Source organism: Dendrobates tinctorius, unplaced genomic scaffold (genome assembly GCF_039654945.1).
Source record: "Dendrobates tinctorius isolate UK_male_01 unplaced genomic scaffold, ASM3965494v1 ptg000126l, whole genome shotgun sequence".
In the NCBI taxonomy this organism is placed as follows: Eukaryota; Metazoa; Chordata; class Amphibia; order Anura; family Dendrobatidae; genus Dendrobates; species Dendrobates tinctorius.
Window position 1 is genome coordinate 9,188,001 of NW_027361794.1, and position 22,733 is coordinate 9,210,733.

Sequence of the window (22,733 nt, forward strand, 5' to 3'; positions counted from 1 at the left end):
TCCCAAGGATCACTCTCGGTCAGTCAATATGCCGTCCGTTTTCGAACACTGGCGTCCGAGCTGGAGTGGTCCGACTAGGCTCTAATTCCTGTGTTCTGGAAGGGATTAGCGGAGCATGTAAAGGATGCCCTCTCCACGAGAGAAATTCCTACCAATCTCGAGGAGTTAATATCAATCTCCTCGCGGATTGACCTCCGTTTTTCGGAGCGTGGTTTGGAGTGAGCACACTCCAAACGGAGAGGTACTCCGGCTCCCAAATTTTTTGAGCGTCTGGAGGTGTCTGAACTAGAGGTTCTGCCATCCGAGCCCATGGAGGTGTCTCGCGCCATGTCTGAGACATGTCCGGTTCAAGAGCCTGTATGCGGTTGTCACCACCTACTAGCTGCTTCCCAGGAAGACAGTTTCCCGCAATGCTCTGACTGTGAGCTGGTAAGCGAGACCTTTGTCCCTCCTTGCCAGCGGCCTAAAGTCCTCGCGTGGGCACACGCGCCCAATGCGGACGGCCATCGTGGTTATATGCAGACCACAAAGTCTTTGGCCGGTGCGTATTGGTGGCGGCACAGGGCTCGGGACGTAAAGAAATTTATACGGGCATGCACCCTATGTGCTCGGGATAGTCTTCCCGAACGGAGTGTGGCTACACCCGTCGTTACACGACGGCCATCTCCTAAAACTCCCATTGTCTCCTGGGTATCCCTCCTGAGACCTGGCGATCTGGCCTCTCCTGATACCGTCCGTGTATCCTGCTTTTCGGACATCAGGCTCACCTTTTGACGAGTCTGAGACCTGTACCTCTGTCGGGCACAGGTTGGTGGACTGGAGGGTTCAGGAAGGAGGGGGCCCTAGGAGGGGGGGGTAATGTTAGGAATCTGGGTTCTATAATGCCTATGCGGGAATCCAGATCCACACATTTGTCTCCAGAGGATAAGTCCTTTGTCCCAGCTTCTGAGCATGCTCACGGGACTAGCTCTCATTGGAGTTCAGGAGGCAGCTGCTCAGGTCCTGCTCCTGATTCGATTGGTTATGCTCAGGGCTCTGGAGATTTCCGTCAGGTCCCGTACGCTATAAAAAGTGCGCATGGCCGCTATGCCATGCGCTAGTATTTTCATACTGCTGCTGTATGTATGGTGATGGATGCTTGGACTGGTGACTGACATATTATGAAACCCCTTTCCTCTGATATTACGATTGTGTGAGTGATTGGGCAGCCGCCAGTAGCAGCGCTAGCGTCAGCGCGCTCCAGCTATACTTTTCCAGCAGCTAGCGTCCTGCATCACGCCAGCGAGTTTGTGGTGTCTCCTGTGGTGCTCCGTGCACACCGCGCTGCGGTTGCAGTCTGTCGGACGTTCGCAGTTGCGACGTTCCGCATCTTTTGTTACGGTAGGTCTAGACGGAGTAGTCCTGCGGTTTAAGGCTACTCCTGTGACCTTAAATACCGTATCTGTGTTGCTGTCAGTCTGTGACATAGAACAGACTCAGCGTTTTTGTATACTCTGTGCGTGCAGCTCTATGTGTGAATAGAGCTTGCCTCAGTGCATATTGGGTGCAGTTATACCCAGTGCACACTACCGCCGTAGTGCTTTGCCTCTGTTAGCAGCGGTTTTTCCATCTGCCGCACGGTGGACCCCGGGCGGCAAACACGCTTATTTATATTTTTTTAAGTGTGTTCCGCCCCCGTAACACATAGATAATGTTTTCAATAGCAAAAGCAGATTAGAAAAACGCCAGACAAACTGACATGCTCATTCAGCCCAAAAATGGATCCTCACAAAACGATGTGTCTGAATGTCATATCTTGAAATCCATTGACTTTTCTGGGATGACCAGAGTCACTGCAAAAAAATGGATCCGCAAAAACGCTGTGTGTGAATCATGGCCGTAGCCAGCGAGGGGCAGGGGGAGCAGCTGCCCCCCACTAGAAGCAGGGGCACGCACATCAAAACTCACTTGTATGCTGCAGTGCTCCCGTCCTGCACCGGCTCTAGACTGCAGGGGGCAATCTCCCCTCCTCTGTCCTGTCTTCTGCTGTCTTCACCAGAGAGAAGGGGGAGGGGTGCCTGCCCTGCACAGGATCCGATGCCTGGGCCCCAAACTGGAGAAAGTTGTGCACACGCTGCAGCTGGCAATAAGAGATAGTCTGCAAGAGGGACATGTGTTATGAATGAGTCATCATAGGAGGCAAAAACAGAAATGCTAGCTAAGTCCAGAAAACCAGAGAAGTTGGCAGCTATCGGATTGCAGACCCCTGAACCTATCAACAACAACTAGCAGTAGCCGTGGGGGGTTCCTACGGTGCCCTAGACCCCTCGATCACAGCCGGAGAGCTAAATAGCCTAAAGACAAAAAGGGAAATCTAAACTGCCCCAGAGCAGACCCCAAAGCAATAGGCAGCCCCCAACATATAATGACGGTGAAGCAAGAAGAAAAAACACTAACACAGATAGAAATATAGACTGAGCAAATGATGGGGCCCAAGCTAACTAGATAGGGCAGGATAGGAAAGCTGCTGTCTGCAATCCGCAAAAAACCCTATCAAAATAAGAGCCAACAGACTGACGGGGAAAAAGGCCCTGAAGACGCTAGGCTTCAAAAAGACTATGTCAGTACTCAGGTATTTTCTGAAGACAGAGCAAAAAGGAATTCAGCTCACCCCAGCAGGGAATGGCAGAATCCAGAAAAGCAAGGCAAACTAAAACCAAAAAACAAATGCAAAAAGGCAAAGCAGAAAACTTAGCTTTTGAGGAGCAGGAATCAGACTGGTCTCCTAGAATTCCACAGAGAAATCACCAGCGAGGCAGAAGGGAGTCAGCTGCCTTATATCCAGTCAGAGATCCCCGTCGCCCAGTCATCCTCTCCCACCTCAGGTGATTGGTAATCAGCCTCACTACCTTCCTTCACCAGAAGAGGGAGTTCATCAGACCTCAATGGTGAAGGGGAAAATGAACTCATAACAGTACCTCCCCCTTGAGGAGGGGTCACCGAACCCTCATCCACGCCACCAGGGCGATCAGGGTGAGCCCGATGAAAGGCATGCACCAATCTTTTGGCATGAATATCAGAGGCAGAGACCCAGGAATTATCCTCCTGACCATAACCCTTCCACTTAACCAAATACTGGAGTCTCCGTCTAGCCAGACGGGAATCCAGTATCTTCTCTACCTCATATTACGTGTTACCTTCAACCAATACAGGTTCCAGAGGTGCCACCCCAGGAACTACTGGTTCAACAAACCTCTTCAACAAGGACTTATGAAACACATTATGGATTTTAAATGTGACAGGAAGAGCCAACCGAAAAGAGACCGGATTAATGATCTCCAAAATCTTGTGAGGCCCAATAAATCTAGGCTTAAACTTAGGAGAAGCTACCTTCATAGCGATATTTTTTGATGATAACCAAACCATATCACCCACCTTAAACTGGGGACCAACGGTCCTATGTCGGTTAGAAAACCGCTGGGCCTTTTCCTGGGAGAGAGACAACTTATCCACCACTTGGTCCCAGATCTGGTGCATTCTCTCCACCACAGTGTCAACACCTGGGCAGGCAGAAGGCTCCACCTGCCCTGAAGAAAATCGAGGATGAAACCCAAAGTTCCAAAAAAAAGGTGACATCAAAGTGGCAGAACTAGCTCTATTATTTAAAGCAAATTCGGCCAAGGGCAAAAATGAAACCAAATCATCCTGATCAGCGGAAATAAAACATCTCAAATACGACTCCAAGGTCTGGTTTGTTCTCTCCGTCTGCCCATTGGTCTGAGGATGAAACGCAGAGGAGAAGGACAACTGAATTCCCAGCTTGGAACAGAACGTCCTCCAAAATCTAGACACAAACTGAACTCCTCTGTCAGATACAATGTTCTCAGGAACCCCATGCAAGCGAACCACCTGTTGCAAAAACAGGGGCACCAACTCAGAAGAAGATGGCAACTTAGGGAGTGGTACAAGATGAACCATCTTAGAGAACCTATCACAAATCACCCAAATAACAGTCATTCTCTGAGAGACAGGCATATCAGAGATGAAATCCATTGAAATATGAGTCCATGGCCTCCTGGGGACCGGCAAAGGCATCAACAACCCACTAGAGCGAGAACAAGGTTTAGACCGGGAGCAAGTCCCACAGGCCACCAAAAAGACCGACTCACCAGATCTCTAGTACCAAAAATACCTGGATGACCAGCCAATGCAGAGCAATGAACTTCAGACATCACTTTCTTCATCCACTGGTCACTAACATACAACTTTCCACTGGGACAACGCTCAGGTTTGTCCTCCTGGAACTCTTCCAGAGCACATCTCAAATCGGGCGAGATGGCAGAAAGAACTACCCCTTCGCCTAAGATGGTAGCAGGCTTGGTCACCACAGGAGAATCAGCAAAGAAGCTCCTAGAAAGAGCGTCAGCCTTGACATTTTTAGTGCCAGGAAGAAAAGAGACCACAAAATCAAAACGTGTAAAAAACAAGGCCCATCTAGCCTGTCTAGGGTTCAAGCGTTTGGCCGACTCCAGGTAAATCAAATTCTTTTGGTCAGTGAGGACCACGACTTGATGTTTAGCTCCCTCCAACCAATGTCTCCACTCCTCAAATGCCCATTTCATGGCCAACAGTTCCCGATTCCCCACATCATAGTTACGTTCAGATGGGGAGAACTTTCGGGAAAAGAAAGCACAGGGATTCATTTTAGATGTTACAGGATCCTTTTGGGACAAAACAGCTCCTGCACCAATCTCAGAAGCGTCCACCTCTACCTGGAACGGGAGTGAGACATCAGGTTGCCGCAAAACCAGGGCAGAAGTGAATCTTCGCTTCAGCTCCTGAAAGGAAGAAACAGCCTCCGGAGACCAATTCAACACATCAGCACCCTTCTTAGTCAGATCAGTCAATGGCTTGGCAATACTAGAAAATTTTGCTATAAATTTCCGATAAAAATTAGCAAAGCCCAAAAACTTCTGAAGGGCCTTCAAAGAAGTGGGCTGAACCCAATTATAAATGGCCTGTACCTTGGCCGGATCCATTTCAATAGTTGACGGAGACAAAATAAATCCCAAAAATGAAATCCTCTGTACCCCAAAAAGGCATTTCGATCCTTTGACATACAGGGAATTCTCCCTCAAGATCCAGATCACTGTCCGAACATGTTCCACATGAGAATCCCAATCCTTGGAGAAGATCAAAATATCATCCAGATAGATAATCAAAAATTTATCCACAAAGTCTCGGAAAATGTCGTTCATGAAGCACTGGAAGACAGAAGGGGCATTACCAGGTACTCAAAATGTCCCTCTGGAGTATTAAACACCGTCTTCCATTCATCCCCATGCTTAATGCGGATAAGATTATACGCCCCCCTGAGGTCAAGCTTGGTAAACCAGCAAGCACCTTTAACTCTGGAGAATAGATCCAAAATCAGGGGTAATGGATACTGATATTTAATAGTAATTTTGTTGAGGGCACGATAATCAATACAAGGCCTTAATGAACCATCGTTTTTGGCCACGAAAAAAAACCCAGCACCTAATGGTGAAGAGGATGGTCTAATATGACCCTTCTCCAAGGGCCTTAATATAGGATCGCATAGCCTCGTGCTCGGGTACAGGTAAATTGAAGAGCCGACCCTTGGGAAATTTACAACCCGGGCTCAGTTCAATTGCACAGTCATAACTCCTATGAGGAGGCAAAGACGCAGACTCATTCTCACTAAATACATCATAAAAGTCCGCCAAGAACATCATGCGACTGAGGAGAGGTGGAAAAAAACAGAGCCACACTAAGGGCACACCGACAACCCCAACTCACCACAGACACAGATTTCCAGTCCAAAACTGGATTATGAATTTGCAACCAGGGAAACCCCAGAACAATGGTATCATGCAAATTATGCAACACCAAAAATCTACAATTTTCTTGATGGTTTGGGGCGACCCGCATTACCACCTGGGTTCAAAACTGAGGTTTATTTTTCGCCAAAGGAGTAGCATCAATCCCCCTCAAAGGGATAGGCGTCCGCAGAGGTGTCATAGGAAATCCACAACGTTTAGCAAAATCCAAGTCCATTAGGTTCAGGGCTGCTCCCGAATCCACAAAAGCCTTGGCGGAAAATGTGGACAGGGAGCAGATCAGAGTAATTGCCAGAAGAAACTTAGGTTGAACACCACCCACAGAAAACGTGTGTGCAAAACGTTTCTCTCGTTTAGGACAGACAGAAATAATATGCGAGGCATCTCCACACAAAAAACACAGCTTATTACGCTTTCTGAACTCCTGACGTTGCTCCCTGGACAAAACTCTATCACACTGCATAGGTTCAGACACTTGTTCAACAGGTGGCAACACCTCTCGTGCAGTCCTGCGTTCACGTAAACGCCGATCAACCTGAATGGCTAATGACATAGAATCGTCCAGACCAGAGGGAACAGGAAATACCACCATAGTATCTTTTACGGCTTCTGACAAACCCATCCGAAAGAGAGCTGCCAAGGCATTATCATTCCAGGCAGTAAGGACCGCCCACTTTCGGAATTTTTGACAGTACAATTCTGCAGAATCTCGACCCTGGCTCAATGCCAACAGGGTCTTTTCAGCCTGATCAATAGCATTAGGTTCGTCATACAACAACCCCAAGGCTTGAAAAAATGCGTTCACATTAGTCAGAATAGGATCATCTGGTTTCAAAGAAAACGCACAATCCTGGGGATCGCCACGCAGCAAAGAGATGACAATTTTAACCTGCTGTGCGGAGCTCCCTGACGAGTTAGGCTTCAAGGCAAAAAATAATTTACAATTATTTTTGAAATTCAAAAATTTAGACCGATCCCCAAAAAACACATCAGGAGTAGGGATCTTTGGTTCAGCAGCATGTGAATAAGCAAGGTAGGTGGAAATTCCCCGCACTTCCGCAGCGAGTTGCTCCACACGATCAGACAATTGCTTTATCTCCATTGAGAGAAAAAAAAAAAATTCCCCCTACGGCCTCAGAGATATAGAGGAAAAAATATACACACTTTTTTTTTTTTTAAATTCTTTCCTGCTATTGAGTACCCTAGGATCTGCGGTATAGTTGGTGATTCTGTTATGAATGAGTCACCGTAGGAGGCAAAAACAGAAATGCTAGCTAAGTCCAGAAAACCAGAGAAGTTGGCAGCTATCGGATTGCAGACCCCTGAACCTATCAACAGCAACTAGCAGTAGTCGTGGGGGGTTCCTACGGTGCCCTAGACCCCTCAATCACAGCCGGAGAGCTAAATAGCCTAAAGACAGAAAGGGAAATCTAAACTGCCCCAGAGCAGACCCCAAAGCAATAGGCAGTCCCCAACATATAATGATGGTGAAGCAAGAAGAAAAAACACTAACACAGATAGAAAGATAGACTGAGCAAATGATGGGGCCCAAGCTAACTAGAGAGGACAGGATAGGAAAGCTGCTGTCTGCAATCCGCAAAAAAACCCTATCAAAATAAGTGCCAACAGACTGACAGAGAAAAAGGCCCTGAAGATGCTAGGCTTCAAAAAGACTGTCAGTACTCAGGTATTTTCTGAAGACAGAGCAAAAAGGCAAAAAGGAATTCAGCTCACCCCAGCAGGGAATGGCAGAATCCAGAAAAGCAAGGCAAACTAAAACCAAAACACAAATGCAAAAAGGCAAAGCAGAAAACTTAGCTTTTGAGGAGCAGGAATCAGACTGGAATTCCACAGAGAAATCACCAGCGAGGCAGAAGGGCGTCGGCTGCCTTATATCCAGTCAGAGATCCCCGTCGCCCAGTCATCCTCTCCCAGCTCAGGTGCTTGGTAATCAGCCTCACTACCTTCCTTCACCAGAAGAGGGAGTTCATCAGACCTCAATGGTGAAGGGGAAAATGAACTCATAACAGACATGCTGGAAATCTGGTTGGAAAAGTGAGGAAATTGGGTATTGCCGCCAGAACCCCTAAAATTGATTCCATCTTGAAGAGACGTGCTGGGAAAAGGGCAATTGTCGATCAAGCCACTCGGTGGGGCAGCACTTATTTAATGATTGAGCGATTGCTTGAACTAAAACCGTTTCTTATAGATATGGCTAACCCTAAATGAAGGTCAATGGACACAGGTGGCTGAATTGAAGGAATTGCTTAATCACCAATTTAACGTGACTAAAAAATTACAAACTGAGGATTTAACTCCTGGCATTTTCATAAGGAAGTGGAAGAACTTGCTATTTTGCCTGTCCCAAAGAGGAGGTTTAATCGCAGATGGTATTTCTGCTTCAATGAAACGGAGATAGACACAGCTATTGGAAAATAAAATTTTTCTGGCAGCTGTGGACCCAAGTCATCGTATACTGCTTAGTTAGGATGAGTGGCCTACAGGAGGACTGCCAGGCGCAAGAGGACTTGGGTCCTGACAGTGCTACTGCTGCCATATCTTCATCCTCATCAGATGAGGAGTTTGACTTTGACAAGTATTTGGATGATATGGAGCAGGCAAAGCGTTGCCGCAAGGAAAAAGATTTCACTCTGTCTCCTATAGCAGCAGATAGACCATATTTCAGCAAAATGTTTCACTTGCTCTCAAAGAAATAGAAAAATTCAACCTTTCATCAAAACGGACTGTGCACGAGGCAATTCCTTTATACCCAGAAATTGTTAGAGATGTTGCCCATGTGGTTACGGCTTTGCCTCCAACCCAAGTTAGTGTAGAGAGATTGTTCTCTAGCCTTAAAATTATTAGGTCAGATTTGAGGTCATCTATGAAGGAGGATCTGATGGAGGCAATTCTATTTCTTAGAACAAATTCATAGACTGCACAAATGTTATTTAGTATGTTTTTGTTGAAAACTGTTTGTTGCCACTTACCTAGTTTATTACATAGTGTTATATATATATATATAATAGATATTACATAGTGTATTGCATAATTACAATTTATTAGTTTTTTATGTTCTAAAGTTGTATTCCAATAAATATATATTCTGTTCTATCTAAATATCTTGATTATTGCATCATAAAAATGATTAAATGTCTGATGTTCACATTGTACTACAATAAGTTTTTCACTCAAATATAAGCAATATATGTGGGAGTCGGAGTCGTGGAGTCGGTGTAAGGGAAATTGAGGAGTCGGAGTCGCAGGTTTGGCTTACCGACTCCACAGCCCTGGACTAACCAGGGGAATCCCAACACCAGTCCCGCTGGAAGATTATCCAGAACATAACATGAAATTTATTCCTGGTGCAAGGAACCCACCTTGAGGAGAAACTCTTCAGAGATAAACTTAACAATATTCTTAACCAGCGGTGTCTTATCAATGGCAATGATATGGATTGGGGTTTCAAGCCTAACTGTCCCTATCTTACTCTTGGACACCAAGCTTGAGTCAATGAAGTTCATGGATGACCCACAGTCAACAAAAGCTGAAGTGGGTATTTAACCATGCCCACAAGAAAGTTCCACCTCCAGCAAATGATTTGCCACCTGATGAAGATGGGGTTACAGTCAAAACATGTTGTGGGTTAAAGAAGAAACATTTGTGGTGTCTTCTATCCCCAGCGCTCCACTGACCGTTCATGTTCTTCGTCCTAGTTCACTAGGCCACCTGGAGCTGCAGTGGATCCATTGACCTTCATTCACTTTAATTGCCGCCCTCCTTGCGCTCCCCAGTGACCGCTACCCCTATTGAACCTTAAGTGAACAATGTGAGCCCTGGCTTCAAAGGAAATAGATGAGACAGGCTGAATCAAAGGCAGCTGAAACATCTGAGCAATAGAAATGTCATCTTCAGGAAAAATGGATGAGACAGACTGAATCAAGGTATGCCGAAACATCTGAACAAAAAGGATGAATGTTGTCAAAATGACCGCATATGACATATGCAATGATGTAGGCAGGCTGACATGAGTTTGGAAGTGTTTCACTACGACCCAATTCAGGACTGTAGGTGACATCTGAAAGTCATAATCAGCAAAATGGACATAATATGAGAACATTGTCAAGCAAAAAAGTTTAACTTTAAATTGCCTGTTATCTGCTGCTCAAATGGTAAAGTCAATTTGCCACGTATTACAGAAACACACAGATCACATGATGCTCTACAATATCCTATAATATTGTGGAACGGCCTAGACGGCGATCACTATAATCTAACGAGGACTGATCCCAACACTGCGAGGCCAACCAATAAAAATATCAGCTATGGACGTCTACACCTACCAAATAATGATCAGACAACAATGTAGGCAACGTTCTCATCAATGTATAGTAGATATGTATGGCAAGGTGGAAAGCGAGCGTCTTCTGTACAACTGAACCAACAAAAACTTACAGGGAGGCCAAAAGCGAGGTCTGATGGAGGATGGTCCACACCGGGACATTGCAGGAGGCGTCCCTCACTCACTTCCCACCTCACCCTCGAAGCCTGGTCCCTATAATAACTCCATCCTGTGCTCCTTCCAATCCCCGGGCTCTATGGGACTGAGAATGTCCTAGAGAAGATATTCATAGAGAGCAGAGGAGAGGTAATCCGGACTGAGACATCAATGTCACTGCCGACATATTCACCAAAGTCCTCCTGACTCCAGAAGAAAGAAGCGAATGTATCAGTAGGAAAGCTCTAATAGCATTAGGGTCACCGGCACCAGCTCCACCGGACTCCGGGGTTATGGACGGAGAGATTCTGAGAGGAGCCCGGATTTATAAAGGATGGAGGAACGTGTCCCCTTATATAAGCCTCTATTGGTGATGAGCACAGATCGGAGGATTCAGCAATTACGGCTCAGACTCCAAGTGGAAATGGGAGACGGATTTTCCGGGAAAACATTCTTCATTAATTTGATGCTCACAGAAATTCTCCCAATCACTAACATTGCTCCGGCCGCTGCATCGTCTGGGATTGTGACCGCTCTCTAAGATGGAGGCCGTACGGCTCATTCAGCACCAGGATCACCCCTGAATCTAGCCCCCATGGAAACTCCCGTTTGTAATATCACTAAGATCTGGAAGGATCCAATCGCTTAATGGGGGGAATTGTTCTACTCTTTACAACCTTACCTGTTCTTAAAGGCGCAACACCAGCAGACGACCGAATACAGCACAGCGGAGTCCTGTATACACTGAGGCCCCTGATCATGTGACCTCTGACTCCTCCCCTCCTGTGACCTCACCACAGGTCCTGTGCGCACAGAGGAGCCATATATGTGGTGTGCGGCTCTACAAGAGGAGGTAGGTGCTGGAGATTCCCCCATTACTGGGCACGGGGGACATTAACCCCTTCAGCACTGGGGCGCTTTTGGGGTCTCTGTGTGGTGTGAACAGTGTTGTAGCTGTTTGCGTTCTGACCCAAAGCCAGATGTCAAGTGAGGCCAAATTAGGAGGTTACGCCATAATTGACAAGCGCTAGGAGACAAAGGAGGCCGCGCACAGGTCGTGGGCAAATCACTTTATCTGACATAATGAAACACGAGGCAATTTTTATACCATTTGCAACTAGTGTAACTCTATGTAGCTCATGTAGCCCCCCCTTTATAGAAGACCCAGTGTCGCGATGCTCGGCACACCGTCCTCAGGAAGCCGCTCGGGGAGAGTTGTTATAGGAGGGAGCTTAGATTATTGTCACCCCCTAAGTATTATCAAGTTGTATCCTTTAGTGTCTTTCCTGTGGCGCTATAGGGGGTATTTAACCCCTTCACCCCGAAGCCTGTCATCACCTTCCTGACCAGGCCAATTTTTATCATTCTGACCGATGTCACTTTATGAGGTAATAACTCTGGACGCTTCCATGGATCCCGGTCATTATGAAATTCTTTTTTCATGACATTGTACCTCATGAGAGGCCGGGATCACACATGCGAGAAACTCGGAAGAGTCTGGCATCTTAATACCCAGCACTTGGAAGCAGAGCGTGCGGCGGCATAGAAATACATGCAGCCGCACATTCCGCTCCGCAGTGCCGGGTATTAAGAAGTGAGACTTTTCCGAGTTTGTCGCATGCGTGATCCCGGCCACAGTGGTAACATTTCGTTGATATGATCTTCATTTAGTTGTAAAAAAAAAATCGGAAATTAGGTGAAAATTTATAAATTTCCAAACTTTTAAATTTTTAGGTCTTTAAATCAGGGAGATATGTCACACAAAATAGTTAATAAATTCCATTTCCCACATGTTTATTTTACATCAGCACAATTTTTGAAACATAATTTTGTTTTTGTTAGGAAGTTATAAGGATTAAAAGTTGACCAGCGATTTTTTTTTTATTTTTTTTTTTATTTTTATAATAACATTTTTTGAATGCTATTTTTTTAGGGACCACCTCACATTTGAAGTGACTTTGAGGGGCCTATATGACATAAAGTACCCAAAAGCGACACCCACCAGTCTAAAAACTGCACCCCTCAAGGTGCTCAAAACCACATTCAAGAAGATTATTAACCCTTTACAGGAACTGAAGCAACATGGAAGGAAAAAATTAACGTTTTAGTCACCAAAATGATCTTTTAGCCCCAATTTTTTTTTCACAAGAGTTAACAGGAGAAAATGGACCAGAAAAGTTATTGTGCAATTTCTCCTGAGCACGCTGATACCCCTTATGTGGGGCAAAACCATTGGGTGCACGGCAGGAAAGGAGCTCCAATAAACTTTTTGAAAGCAAAATTGGCTGGGATTGAGAGCGGACGCCATGTCGCATTTGCAGAGCCCCTGATGTGCTTAAAAAGTGGAAACCACTCACAAGTGACCTCATTTTGGGAATTAAGCCCCTCAAAGAACTTATCTAGATATATGGTGAGCACTTTGAACTCCCAGGTGCTTCACAGAAGTTTATAATATAGATCCGTGAAAATCTTTTTTTCCACAAAAATGATAACTTAGCCCCGATTTTTTTAATTTTCACAAGGGTAACAGGATATAAAGGATTCTAAAAGTTGTTGTGCAATTTCTCCTGAGTACACTGATACCCCATATGTGGGAGAAAACTACTGAATGGGCACACGTCGGGGCTCAGAAGGGAAGGAGTGGTGTTTTGGAATTGATGGAATGGTCTGAGGGCGTGGTATCGCGTTTGCAGAGCCCCTGATGTGCCTAAACAGTGGAAATCCCCCACAAGTGACCCCATTTTGGAAACTACAACCTCTCAAGGAATTTATCTAGAGCAGGGGTGGGCAACTAATTTTTCAAAGGGGCCACATAAAAAACTGGGACTGTTGTGGGGGTGCCGAACCAATTGTCTGATCATACTGTAATTCTCCTTAAGGCTTTGTTCACATGCAACGTTTTTGCTGCGTTTTGTTTCTGAAGCCAAAACCTGCTCTCTTGGTAGTAAAACTACTGTGTTCAATACGCCAGTTTTGCTGCATTTCATTGGGTGTGGATTATACGTGTGCTTTGTCTACATAACTTGTTTAATGAGGTTTGGCTTTATTTCCCAAAAATGCTTATCAGTTTATAAGAAGCAGTAAGACTGGTTTCACATTTGCGTTTCAGGACGCAGCGACGGCCTGCGCTTGGCCGCCGCTAAGCCCCGCGCCTCCGCCGGTAGCTCCGCCTCCAGGCGCATGACGCTTCATGCGTCCCCTATCTTTATCACTGAGGACGCAGGCCGTGCGCAGTATGCGTTTTGCGGCACCTGCGTCCTTTTGACGGTGCGCCGAGCGCAACCAAATTGCAACAGGTTGCGTCTGGCGCTGGTCGGCGCACCGTCAAAAGGACGCAGGCGCCGCCTAAACGCATACTGCGCACGGCCTGCGTCCTCAGTGATAAAGATGGGGATGCATGACGCATGCAGCGTCATGCGCCCGGAGGTGGAGCTACCGGCGGAGGCGCAGCAGGGGCGGGGCTTAGCGGCGGCCGTGCGCAGGCCGTCGCTGCGCCCTGAAACGCAAATGTGAAACCGGCCTAAGTTATGTTTTTAATTTGCTGCTGCTAACACCAATAGTAAGGCCTGGATCACACATGTGAGAAACACGGCCCAGTCTCGTATGTTAATACCCGGCACTGCCGCCGGCACTCGGGAGCGGAGCGTGCGGCTCCATGTATTGCTATGTGGCTGCACGCTCCGATCCGAGTGCCAAGTATTAACATACGAGACTCGGCCGTGTTTCTTGCATGTGTGATCCCGGCCTAACCTGTATTAGCCGTTAATTAAAGGGGTTTTCCAATTTCAGAAAATCCTTCTCATTAGCTGCAGTTCTAAAAAAATAAAAAAGTTTTTTTTTCTCCCCCTCCCAGGACCAGCGCCGTCTCCGTTACAGTTCCTGGCGCCTGTCATTGTCTGCAGTGCTCACGTCACGTCTACAGCGCTGCAGCCAGTCAGTGAGCTCATTGGCTATGGGCAACTCATGGCGTCAGCCCACGTGAAGCTGCTGAGCTCAGGTATTGGATCCAGTAGCGTCGACATGATGTCAGTGCTGCAGAAAACAGGCACCGGAATCAGCGGCTGAACCTGGGAGGGCGAGTAAGAGCTCATTCAGATGTGCGTTTTTTTCTTGTATCAGAAGATCAGTCCTTGTTTCATCAGTGATTATGTTCAGCTTTTCATCAGATCTTCCACCATGTCAACATTTCATCTGTTTTGTCTGAGTTTCATCAGTTTTTAGAAAAAAAATAAGTTTCTCCACCTTTTCATATCCAGCAGCCGATGATGTCCCAGTACTGTCTGATTCTTTTTTCACTTGCATTGCTGATTTTTAGACCACATTCGGATCAATACCAGACATGTGAACAGCCCCCCCCAGAAGATACTCGGTATGAGTGCTGTCCATGAAAAACAAGGATAGAACTCGTACGTGAAAAACTGATGTATGATTAAGGCTGGTTTCACACTAGCGTTTGATCGCGCAGCGCATCGTGCGCGATCGGGCGCAGCGCATCGTGCGCACGCGCAATCTTCCCCTATCTTTAACATGGTTATCGCAGGGTCTTGCGAATGTACACGCTCATCAGCGTTTAGTGTGCGCTGCGCATTTTACAGGTGTGCGCCCAGACGCGCCGAACGCTACATGTTGCATTTTTTTGTTCCGCCTACATACTTAAAAAAATCGCGCGCGCATGTGTGCGCTCGATGTGCGCCCAAAATAGCATTACAGTCTATGTGATCGCTGACGAGCGCTCGGCACCGCGCACGTCAGCGCCTTGTGCGCGCACGTGCTTTGAGTAAACAATGTCTAGACACTTGTCCTAAAGAAGGTATATGTTTTTAAACTACATTCGAGGAACAATGAGTTTTCTGAATCTGGATAACCCGGTGGCTCAGTGGTTAGCACTGCAGCCTTGCAGCGCTGGGGTCCTGGGTTCGAATCCCACCAAGGACAACATCTGCAAGGAGTTTGTATGTTCTCCCCGTGTTTGCGTGGGTTTCCTCCGGGCACTCCGGTTTCCTCCCACATTCTAAAGACATACTGATAGGGAATTTAGATTGTGAGCCCCATTGGGGACAGTGATGATAATATGTGCAAATTGTAAAGCGCTGCGGAATATGTTAGCGCTATATAAAAATAAAGATTATTATTATTATTATAACCCCTTTAAGGCTGCTTTTACACTTACCGTGTTTTTGCAGGCCGATTTTGCGGCCCCAATAGATTTCTGTGGGGCCGCAAAATCGACCTGCAAAAATTCCACGATGCGCCGTGTGCAGTACGGCTGTTTCTGCGGCCTGATAAAAGATTGAGCTTGCACAATCTTTTTCACGGCGTACGGACACGGCCCCCATTGAAAATAAATCGGGCCGCAAAAACAAACGAAAGTGACTTCGGGTTTTGGGGAATGCAGGGTTTTTTTTCCCAATACTATTTCCATGGTATTGGCAAAATGAAAAATGGCGATCCGCAAGCTTTTTTGCGGCCTGTTACTGCGGCACACCGTAAAAATTGCAGGGATACGGCCCGCAAGAAAACGGGCCGGCATAAAAGCGGAAAGTGTAAGAGTAGCCTAAGGAAAAAAAAAAATGAGGACATTCAAAAAAATTAATTGCTCACCGCTCATATGTGGTGGAGGTGACAGACAAGTGGTAAGAAGTCTTCCTTTCAGTCCATGGAGTGGAGAAGAGACAGACTTGCACAGAAACGCGTGCACACAAAAGCAGAAACACGTGCACACACTGGCTGACACACATGCGCACACACGGACACACACATGCACAGACGCGCGCACACAGACATACACCGGCACAGACGCGCGCACACAGACACACACATGCACAGATGCGCGGACACAGACGCGCACAGACACGCATACACAGATACGGGCACAGGTACACACAGATGCACACACAGACCAGCCACTAGAGTACATATGGCACACACAGACATACACCAGCACAGACACACACAGACACACACAGATACAGGCACTGGCACACACAGATGCACACACAGACCAGCCACTAGAGTACATGGGGCACACACAGACATACACCAGCACAGACACACACAGACACACACAGATACAGGCACTGGCACACACAGATGCACACACAGACCAGCCACTAGAGTACATGGGGCACACACAGACATACACCAGCACAGACACACACAGACACACACAGATACAGGCACTGGCACACACAGATGCACACACAGACCAGCCACTAGAGTACATATGGCACACACAGACATACACCAGCACAGACACACACAGATACAGGCACTGGCACACACAGATGCACACACAGACCAGCCACTAGAGTACATGGGGCACACACAGACATACACGGGCACAGACACACACACAGATACGGTCACAGACATACACAGACCAGCCACTAGGGTACATGGGGCACACAAAAAGAAGTTTGGGAAGCATATTTCACTACTGGAGGATAGAGGGAGGGGGGTGCACACAGAATGTGAGATTTCCAGGCTGCATGTAGTGAGGCAGAGGGGGCACTTCACTATTGGACACTGTATATTTGGCCCACGTGTTATATCTCTTTTCAGCCTGATCCCTGAGCTTCTAGAAGTTGCCAGGGAGGGAGGGAAGGGTGCAGCAGCTGCTCTCCCTCCAGTTTGATTTCAATCTGTGATCCAGCAGTTGTTGGGTTAAAAGGACACAGCTCTGCCGGTCTTCATTTACGCAGCACCGGACTGTCTCCTAGCTCTAATCTCAAACATCCCCAGGAGGTGACTAATTACCAGGTATGTGCAGATGCTGCTGGGCACAGCAGTGTCTTCTCAGCAATGACCCTACAACAGCAGCCAGAGCTGCTCTGCTGTCTGTGAATGAGCTGAGCAGCTCCTCGCTTCCTCCGCTCCACCAATAGTTAGCCCCACCCCACTGTCTAACAAAAAGCTGTGAGCTCATGTGCGAGTTCCTGCTCTTTCTTTGTTTCTGTCTGCGGGCCGGACAGAAACAACCAGCGGGCCGCATGTGGCCCGCGAGCCGCCATTTGCCACGACTGATCTAGAGGCATAATTTTATAGTAATGATTATAATGCTTTTGGTTTTCCTGGTGTATGATTTTATAATATGGTGTTATGTGTAAGATGTGCGGGGTACATCAGATTATTAAAGTGTATTGCGTCAACATAGTAAAACTAATTTTATTAATTTGTGGACGTGTGGTACCCTTTGAAGCAATCCTTAATTCAAAGACCAGGTTTCTCACGGCAGGTTCATGATGCTAAGTTGTGTCCTTTCAGATTCCCCTCTTGGAGCATACTCTGCATCGTTTTTGTGATGTTACTTTCTTCACTGCTTGTGGAATCGGTCCTGGGAAATGTTGACCTGGGACAATATGGGCACCATCAGTTTCAGAAGTACCGGAACCCTCACCTTCTTGAGTGCCAAACATTAGGGCCTTGATGGCTATGTCCTGAAACTGAAGGAAGGTGCCCGTATTGCCTGCAGCTCAGAACAGCACAAAAACAGTGTACACAGTGCCATCTATACTGTATACGTATGTCTGTACCTTGTTTCCCCGGCGTTACTTTGCATGTCTCTGCTTTAATCCTTTGCTCCTTTCCCCCTAACTAGCAGGGATACTGTTATCTGTTACCGTTATGGATGCTGCTGTTCCCTGCTCCGCTGCATAGCTGTACATGCGTGTGTGGCTCCACTGCTCTGCATGACCACACGCTTGTGCGGTCCCTGGCTGCCGCTGTGGAAAGCTATCCATGGATTTCTAGGTCCCCTGCACTGTGTATGACTTAGTTACCACGTGTGTTCAGGCTTATAGCCGCTGCCAGGTGTCCTTTGCAATGCTGATTAGTGTTTGGCTGCGCTTAGTGTGCGCGCAGCCACGCCTCTCATGCTTTTATTAGGAATGGGTGTGTGATAGGCTGGAGCAGCAATTCTATCGCTGTGAGGCAGCTGCTATATAAAAGTTCCCTGCCCTGTGGGGCATTGCCAGAGCTTCGCATTGAGTTTCTAAACCTAGCCTTGTGTGTTTAGCTCCTGCTCTGATTGTGATCAGTTCTGGGAGAGTTGATGCCCTTTCTGAACTGTGTCCTGTTTTTCCGCTTGCTCTGGGGGCAAAATACCCAGATTGCCTTTCCTGGAAGGCTGCATATCCAGGCCCGTTCCTGTTGTGTGTTGGTTCCTGTACCTGACCCTGTCTAAACTGTGTCCTTTGTGTTATGTTCCTGAGGTCTTTCTGTGTCTTGAACCCTGTGCCCAGTGACTGTGACTCTTTGCTAACTGACTTTCTGTGTTCTAACCTGGGTTCATCTTGGAAGTAGGAGTCTGGTGTGTCCGCTGAGTTTCTACTACTCTGTGCTCAGCTTGTCATTCGGTGCAATCCCTGGCGGCTCCAGTCCAACCTGGTGGGGTCCTGCACCAGACTGCTTGAGCTCCTTTTTAGGTCGCTGCCAGATGTCGGGAGCCTGATGACCATGGCCTCTTGTCGGGAGCCTGATGACTATGGCCTGATGTCTGATGTCTGAGGACCACTTCCAGATGTCTGATGCCTGACGTCCTCCGCCAGATGTCTGGATCTTATCTTTCCCTGCCTGGAGCCTGCCGATCAGTGCCAGATGTCTGGAGCCTGATGTCCGGAGCCTGTCGATCGCTGCCAGATGTCCGGAGTCCGATGCCAGTGTCCTGATGTTCTATCTGAGATCTGAATCCTGATGTCCTGCCTGAGACCTGTTTTCCTGATGTCCGCCTGGTGTCCTGATGTCCTGTTGATGACCTGATGTCCGGCTTGTGCCTTGATGTCCTGCTTGTGTTCCGATGTCCTGCCTGTGTCCAGATGTCTGGTCCAAGGTCCTGGTGGTCCAGCCTGTGTTCCAGAGTCGGTCCTGCCTGTGTTCCTGAATGGATTCCTACTGTGTTCCTAGGGAGACTCCAGCCTTGTTTCTCCGTGACGGCTCTGCCTGGATCTAACCAGCCGATGACCTGTGTTGCCATGCCGGTGTTCCTGTCCTGCCTGTGTCCCGATGTTCCACTGTTTCCTTGGGGTCCACCCTGTGATGACGTCTGTCCAAGGTCGGTGTCTGATGTTCTCCTGCTGAGCCTGTGCTATGCCTGAGGCCTGAGAGAGGCTGTCCTAGTATGCCCGTGCCAGATAACCCTGGACTGCATCAACCCGTGATGTCCTCCTGCCTTTGTCTGTTATCCTGAGACGTGTACCCTTTCCTGATGTGCGGAATCGGGAGCCTGGCATTATGTTCTGTTTATGTACTATGTTTGTCTTCGAGTAAACTTTATGTTCTTCATACCTGAAGTTGGGCGGTGTCATATAGTTCTGCACGTCGCCACCTCGTCCACATGCTCAGCTGCCACAGACCCTGCTCGCAGCCCTCCCTAGTCTGGGTAGGTCCAGGTTACCCTATGTGCTCCAGTGGGTCCACATTCCGTCCCCTCCTGGGACGTTCGCCCCACGTTGCTGAGGTCGGGCGACGTGGAGGCGTCGGCAGGACCTTGTCCGCAGTCGTAGTCGTAACATATACAATGTGCATGGGCAATTTTTGTGCCATACTTTAGCTTTATGCATGGCACTGTATGGTTTGAGGACCTGATCTGAGAGATCTACACTGCATGTACCGATTGTAATCCAAGATACAATCTGGCTTTGTGACTTGTATTGTGGTCCCATGAACAGTGACAAGGGAGCTGTTGTCATGGTATATGGTAGTCAAGATAAGGACATCCCTTTTGTCCTTATTCTTGACCACCTGTTGTGAGTTCATTTTTCCCTTCACCATTGAGGTCTGATGAACTCCCTCCTCTAGTGAAGGAAGGTAGTGAGACTGATTACCAAACACCTGGGCAGCTAGATGATGACTGGGTGGCTGGAATTGAGGACTGGATATAAGGCTGCCAACGCCCTTCTTCCTGGCTGGTGATTTTCCTGCTGGATTCTTGGAGACCAGTCTGATTCCTGCATCTCAAAGCTAAGTTTTTCTGCTCTGCTTTGTACTCTTCAGTTTTGTTTTTGTTTTGCCTTGTTTTTTGGGAGTTCTGCCATCCCCGGCCGGGGGTGAGCTGAATTCCATTTTTGTCTCTGATCTGTTGATATTTTGCTCTGTCTTCAGAATATACCTGAGTGCTGATATAGTCTTTTGAAGCCTAGCGACTTCAGGGCCTGTTTTTCTTATCAGTCGGTTGGCTCATTTTGATAGGGTTTTTGCGGATGGCAGACAGCAGCTTTCCTATCCTGTCCTATGTAGTTAGCTTGGGCCCCATCATTTGCTCAACCTATCTTTCAATCTGTGTTAGTGTTTTCATCTTGCTTCACTGTCATTATATGTTGGGGGCTGCCTATTGCTTTGGGGTCTGCTCTGGGGCAGTTTAGTTTTTCCCCTTTCTGTCTTTAGGCTATATAGTTCTCCGGCTGTGATCGAGGGGTCTAGGGCACTGTAGGAACCCCCCACGGCTACTGCTAGTTGTTGTGGATAGGTTCAGGGGTCTGCAATCCGATAGCTGCCAACCTCTCTGGTTTTTCTGGACTTAGCTGGTATTTTGTTTTTTCCTCCTTCGGTGACTCATCATAGCACCACCATTATTTTGTCGCGGCATTGGGCTTTGCTGTTACCCTTTCTCAGCATTTGTCCATTTAGCGGCTTAGGGAGGCCTCTCCTGATTTTTTTTTTTTTTCATGCTGCTGCATGCAACTGTACGTCTAAGGGCTCATACTCGCATGCGAGAAACTCGGATGAGTCTCGCACATCAATACACGGCACTGCTGCCGACACTCAGGACCGGAACGCTCAGCTGCATGTAGTTCTATGCAGCTGAACGTTCCGATTCGAGTGCCGGCAGCAGTGCCAGGTATTGATGTGCGAGACTCATCTAAGTTTCTCGCATGTATGAGTCCTAACAGAGAGGGTCTTGAAAAGTATGATGCTGGAGTAAAAGTTATCAATATAGAGGTGATAACCCTTATCCAGCAGTGGGTGCAGCAATTCCCATGCAATTTTCTCACTCATCCACAGGACAGGGTGCAATCAGTGGGGTCAATCCGGGTGTCATTCCCCTCGTAGACCCTAAATCTGTGGGTGTACCCTGAGGTACACTTGCAAAGTTTGTACAGTTTAATTCTGTACCTGGCCTTTTTACTAGTCAGGTATTGTCAGATTTTAATCCCCCCTTTGAAATGAACAAGAGATTCATTCATGTGACCCTCATCGAATGGACTTTGAGAGTACTAGCGAGGAGTTGTACCGATGCATCTCCTCACAAATCTCCTGGTAACTGAGAGGACCTCAGAATTGCCAAAGCAACAAATCGCAGTCCGTGTAGGGATGATGGACATTCCCATAATGGTTTGCTGGACTGTTGTAGCTCGAAACAAAAGTTATGTAGCACCACACGTAACCAGAAAGTTCCAGATTCTGCATAATGCAGAAGAAGCATTCATAAAGTGCTGTGTCTGCTATCTGATGTATATACTTCACATAAAGTTCTTATTAAGTAAAGGAAAGTTTATTTTTGGACTTTTGTTCCTCTCATTTATCTACATACAGTCTGGTCTGGGCCTACCAAATACAACGGCAGCATGCTGTCTGCGGAGTAGGGAGATATGACTCTGCCAAACATAAATAAATATATAATAATTTTTCCCTTTTGATGTTTGGGGTTCAATTTCAGCTTTTGTGGTGGGATCTGAGATTTCTGTCTACTCCACTCTATAGGATAATAGCGTATAAATAAAGTAGTTATGGACGTGACTTAACTAACATTGTGCAGTGACTGTTTTCCCTATAGTGACGGATATTTCTTGTTGCCAAAACTTTTATATTTTTTTTTCATGTTAAACCTTTTTTATACACCTCTGATCAGTGCGATCATACAACATACAAGCCTCTGATTGTCCGGTGATGCCCTGTACTACTGTAGTGCCGAGTATCTGTCATGTCGGACGCTGTTCACACCACAGCATCCGGCAGGCAGAGGTAGTTCCACCTCCAGCCACTATAGCCTCAGTGGCGCCGGCCTGATCTTCAGGCTCTCGGGGGTTAATCCTGCTGGAGACCAGGTTGGATGGTTAGTCACGCCCACGGTCTTTAAATAGTCATGCTGGCCTATGGGCGTCGCCGATTATAGCTTGTGTTTCATACCAAGTGGTTCCGGTCTGGAGTGGAGGTGTTCAAGAGAGAGAGATTCATATCTGGTGTCGTATGATCCGTCGTTATCCTTTCTCCTTCCCATATTTGTGTTTAGTTGTGCCCTGTTCACATTACTGTTTATTCCTGTGTGTGTGCGGCGCAGTGCAGTTTAAGTTCTCCCTGTCTGTCATTATTTTTGTGGGAGCTTTGGTGGTGACTTCTCACTGGGTGGAGGGTGGAGGGTTAAGTGCAGGGCTGAGCAGGAGATAAGGAAAGGTCGGAGG

At 47.2% G+C, this 22,733-nt stretch overlaps 2 protein-coding genes across 3 annotated transcripts in view; one reads left to right on the forward strand and one right to left on the reverse strand.

Annotated features, from left to right (window-relative positions):
- The window catches only part of LOC141047344 (uncharacterized), a 549,461-nt gene extending 538,474 nt beyond the window's left edge, over positions 1-10,987 (reverse strand). Inside the window, exon 1 of the mRNA XM_073542405.1 lies at positions 10,835-10,987. Coding sequence (XP_073398506.1) covers positions 10,835-10,900 — 66 coding nt within the window. The 5' untranslated portion in view covers positions 10,901-10,987. The remainder of the gene's footprint in view (positions 1-10,834) is intronic.
- Positions 10,988-11,059: 72 nt separating this feature from the next.
- LOC141047294 (uncharacterized) overlaps positions 11,060-22,733 on the forward strand; it is a 50,882-nt gene continuing 39,208 nt past the window's right edge. For both annotated transcript variants that reach the window (XM_073542344.1, XM_073542345.1), the window contains exon 1: positions 11,060-11,191. In XM_073542344.1, the coding sequence (XP_073398445.1) occupies positions 11,165-11,191 (27 nt within the window). In that variant the 5' untranslated portion in view covers positions 11,060-11,164. The remainder of the gene's footprint in view (positions 11,192-22,733) is intronic.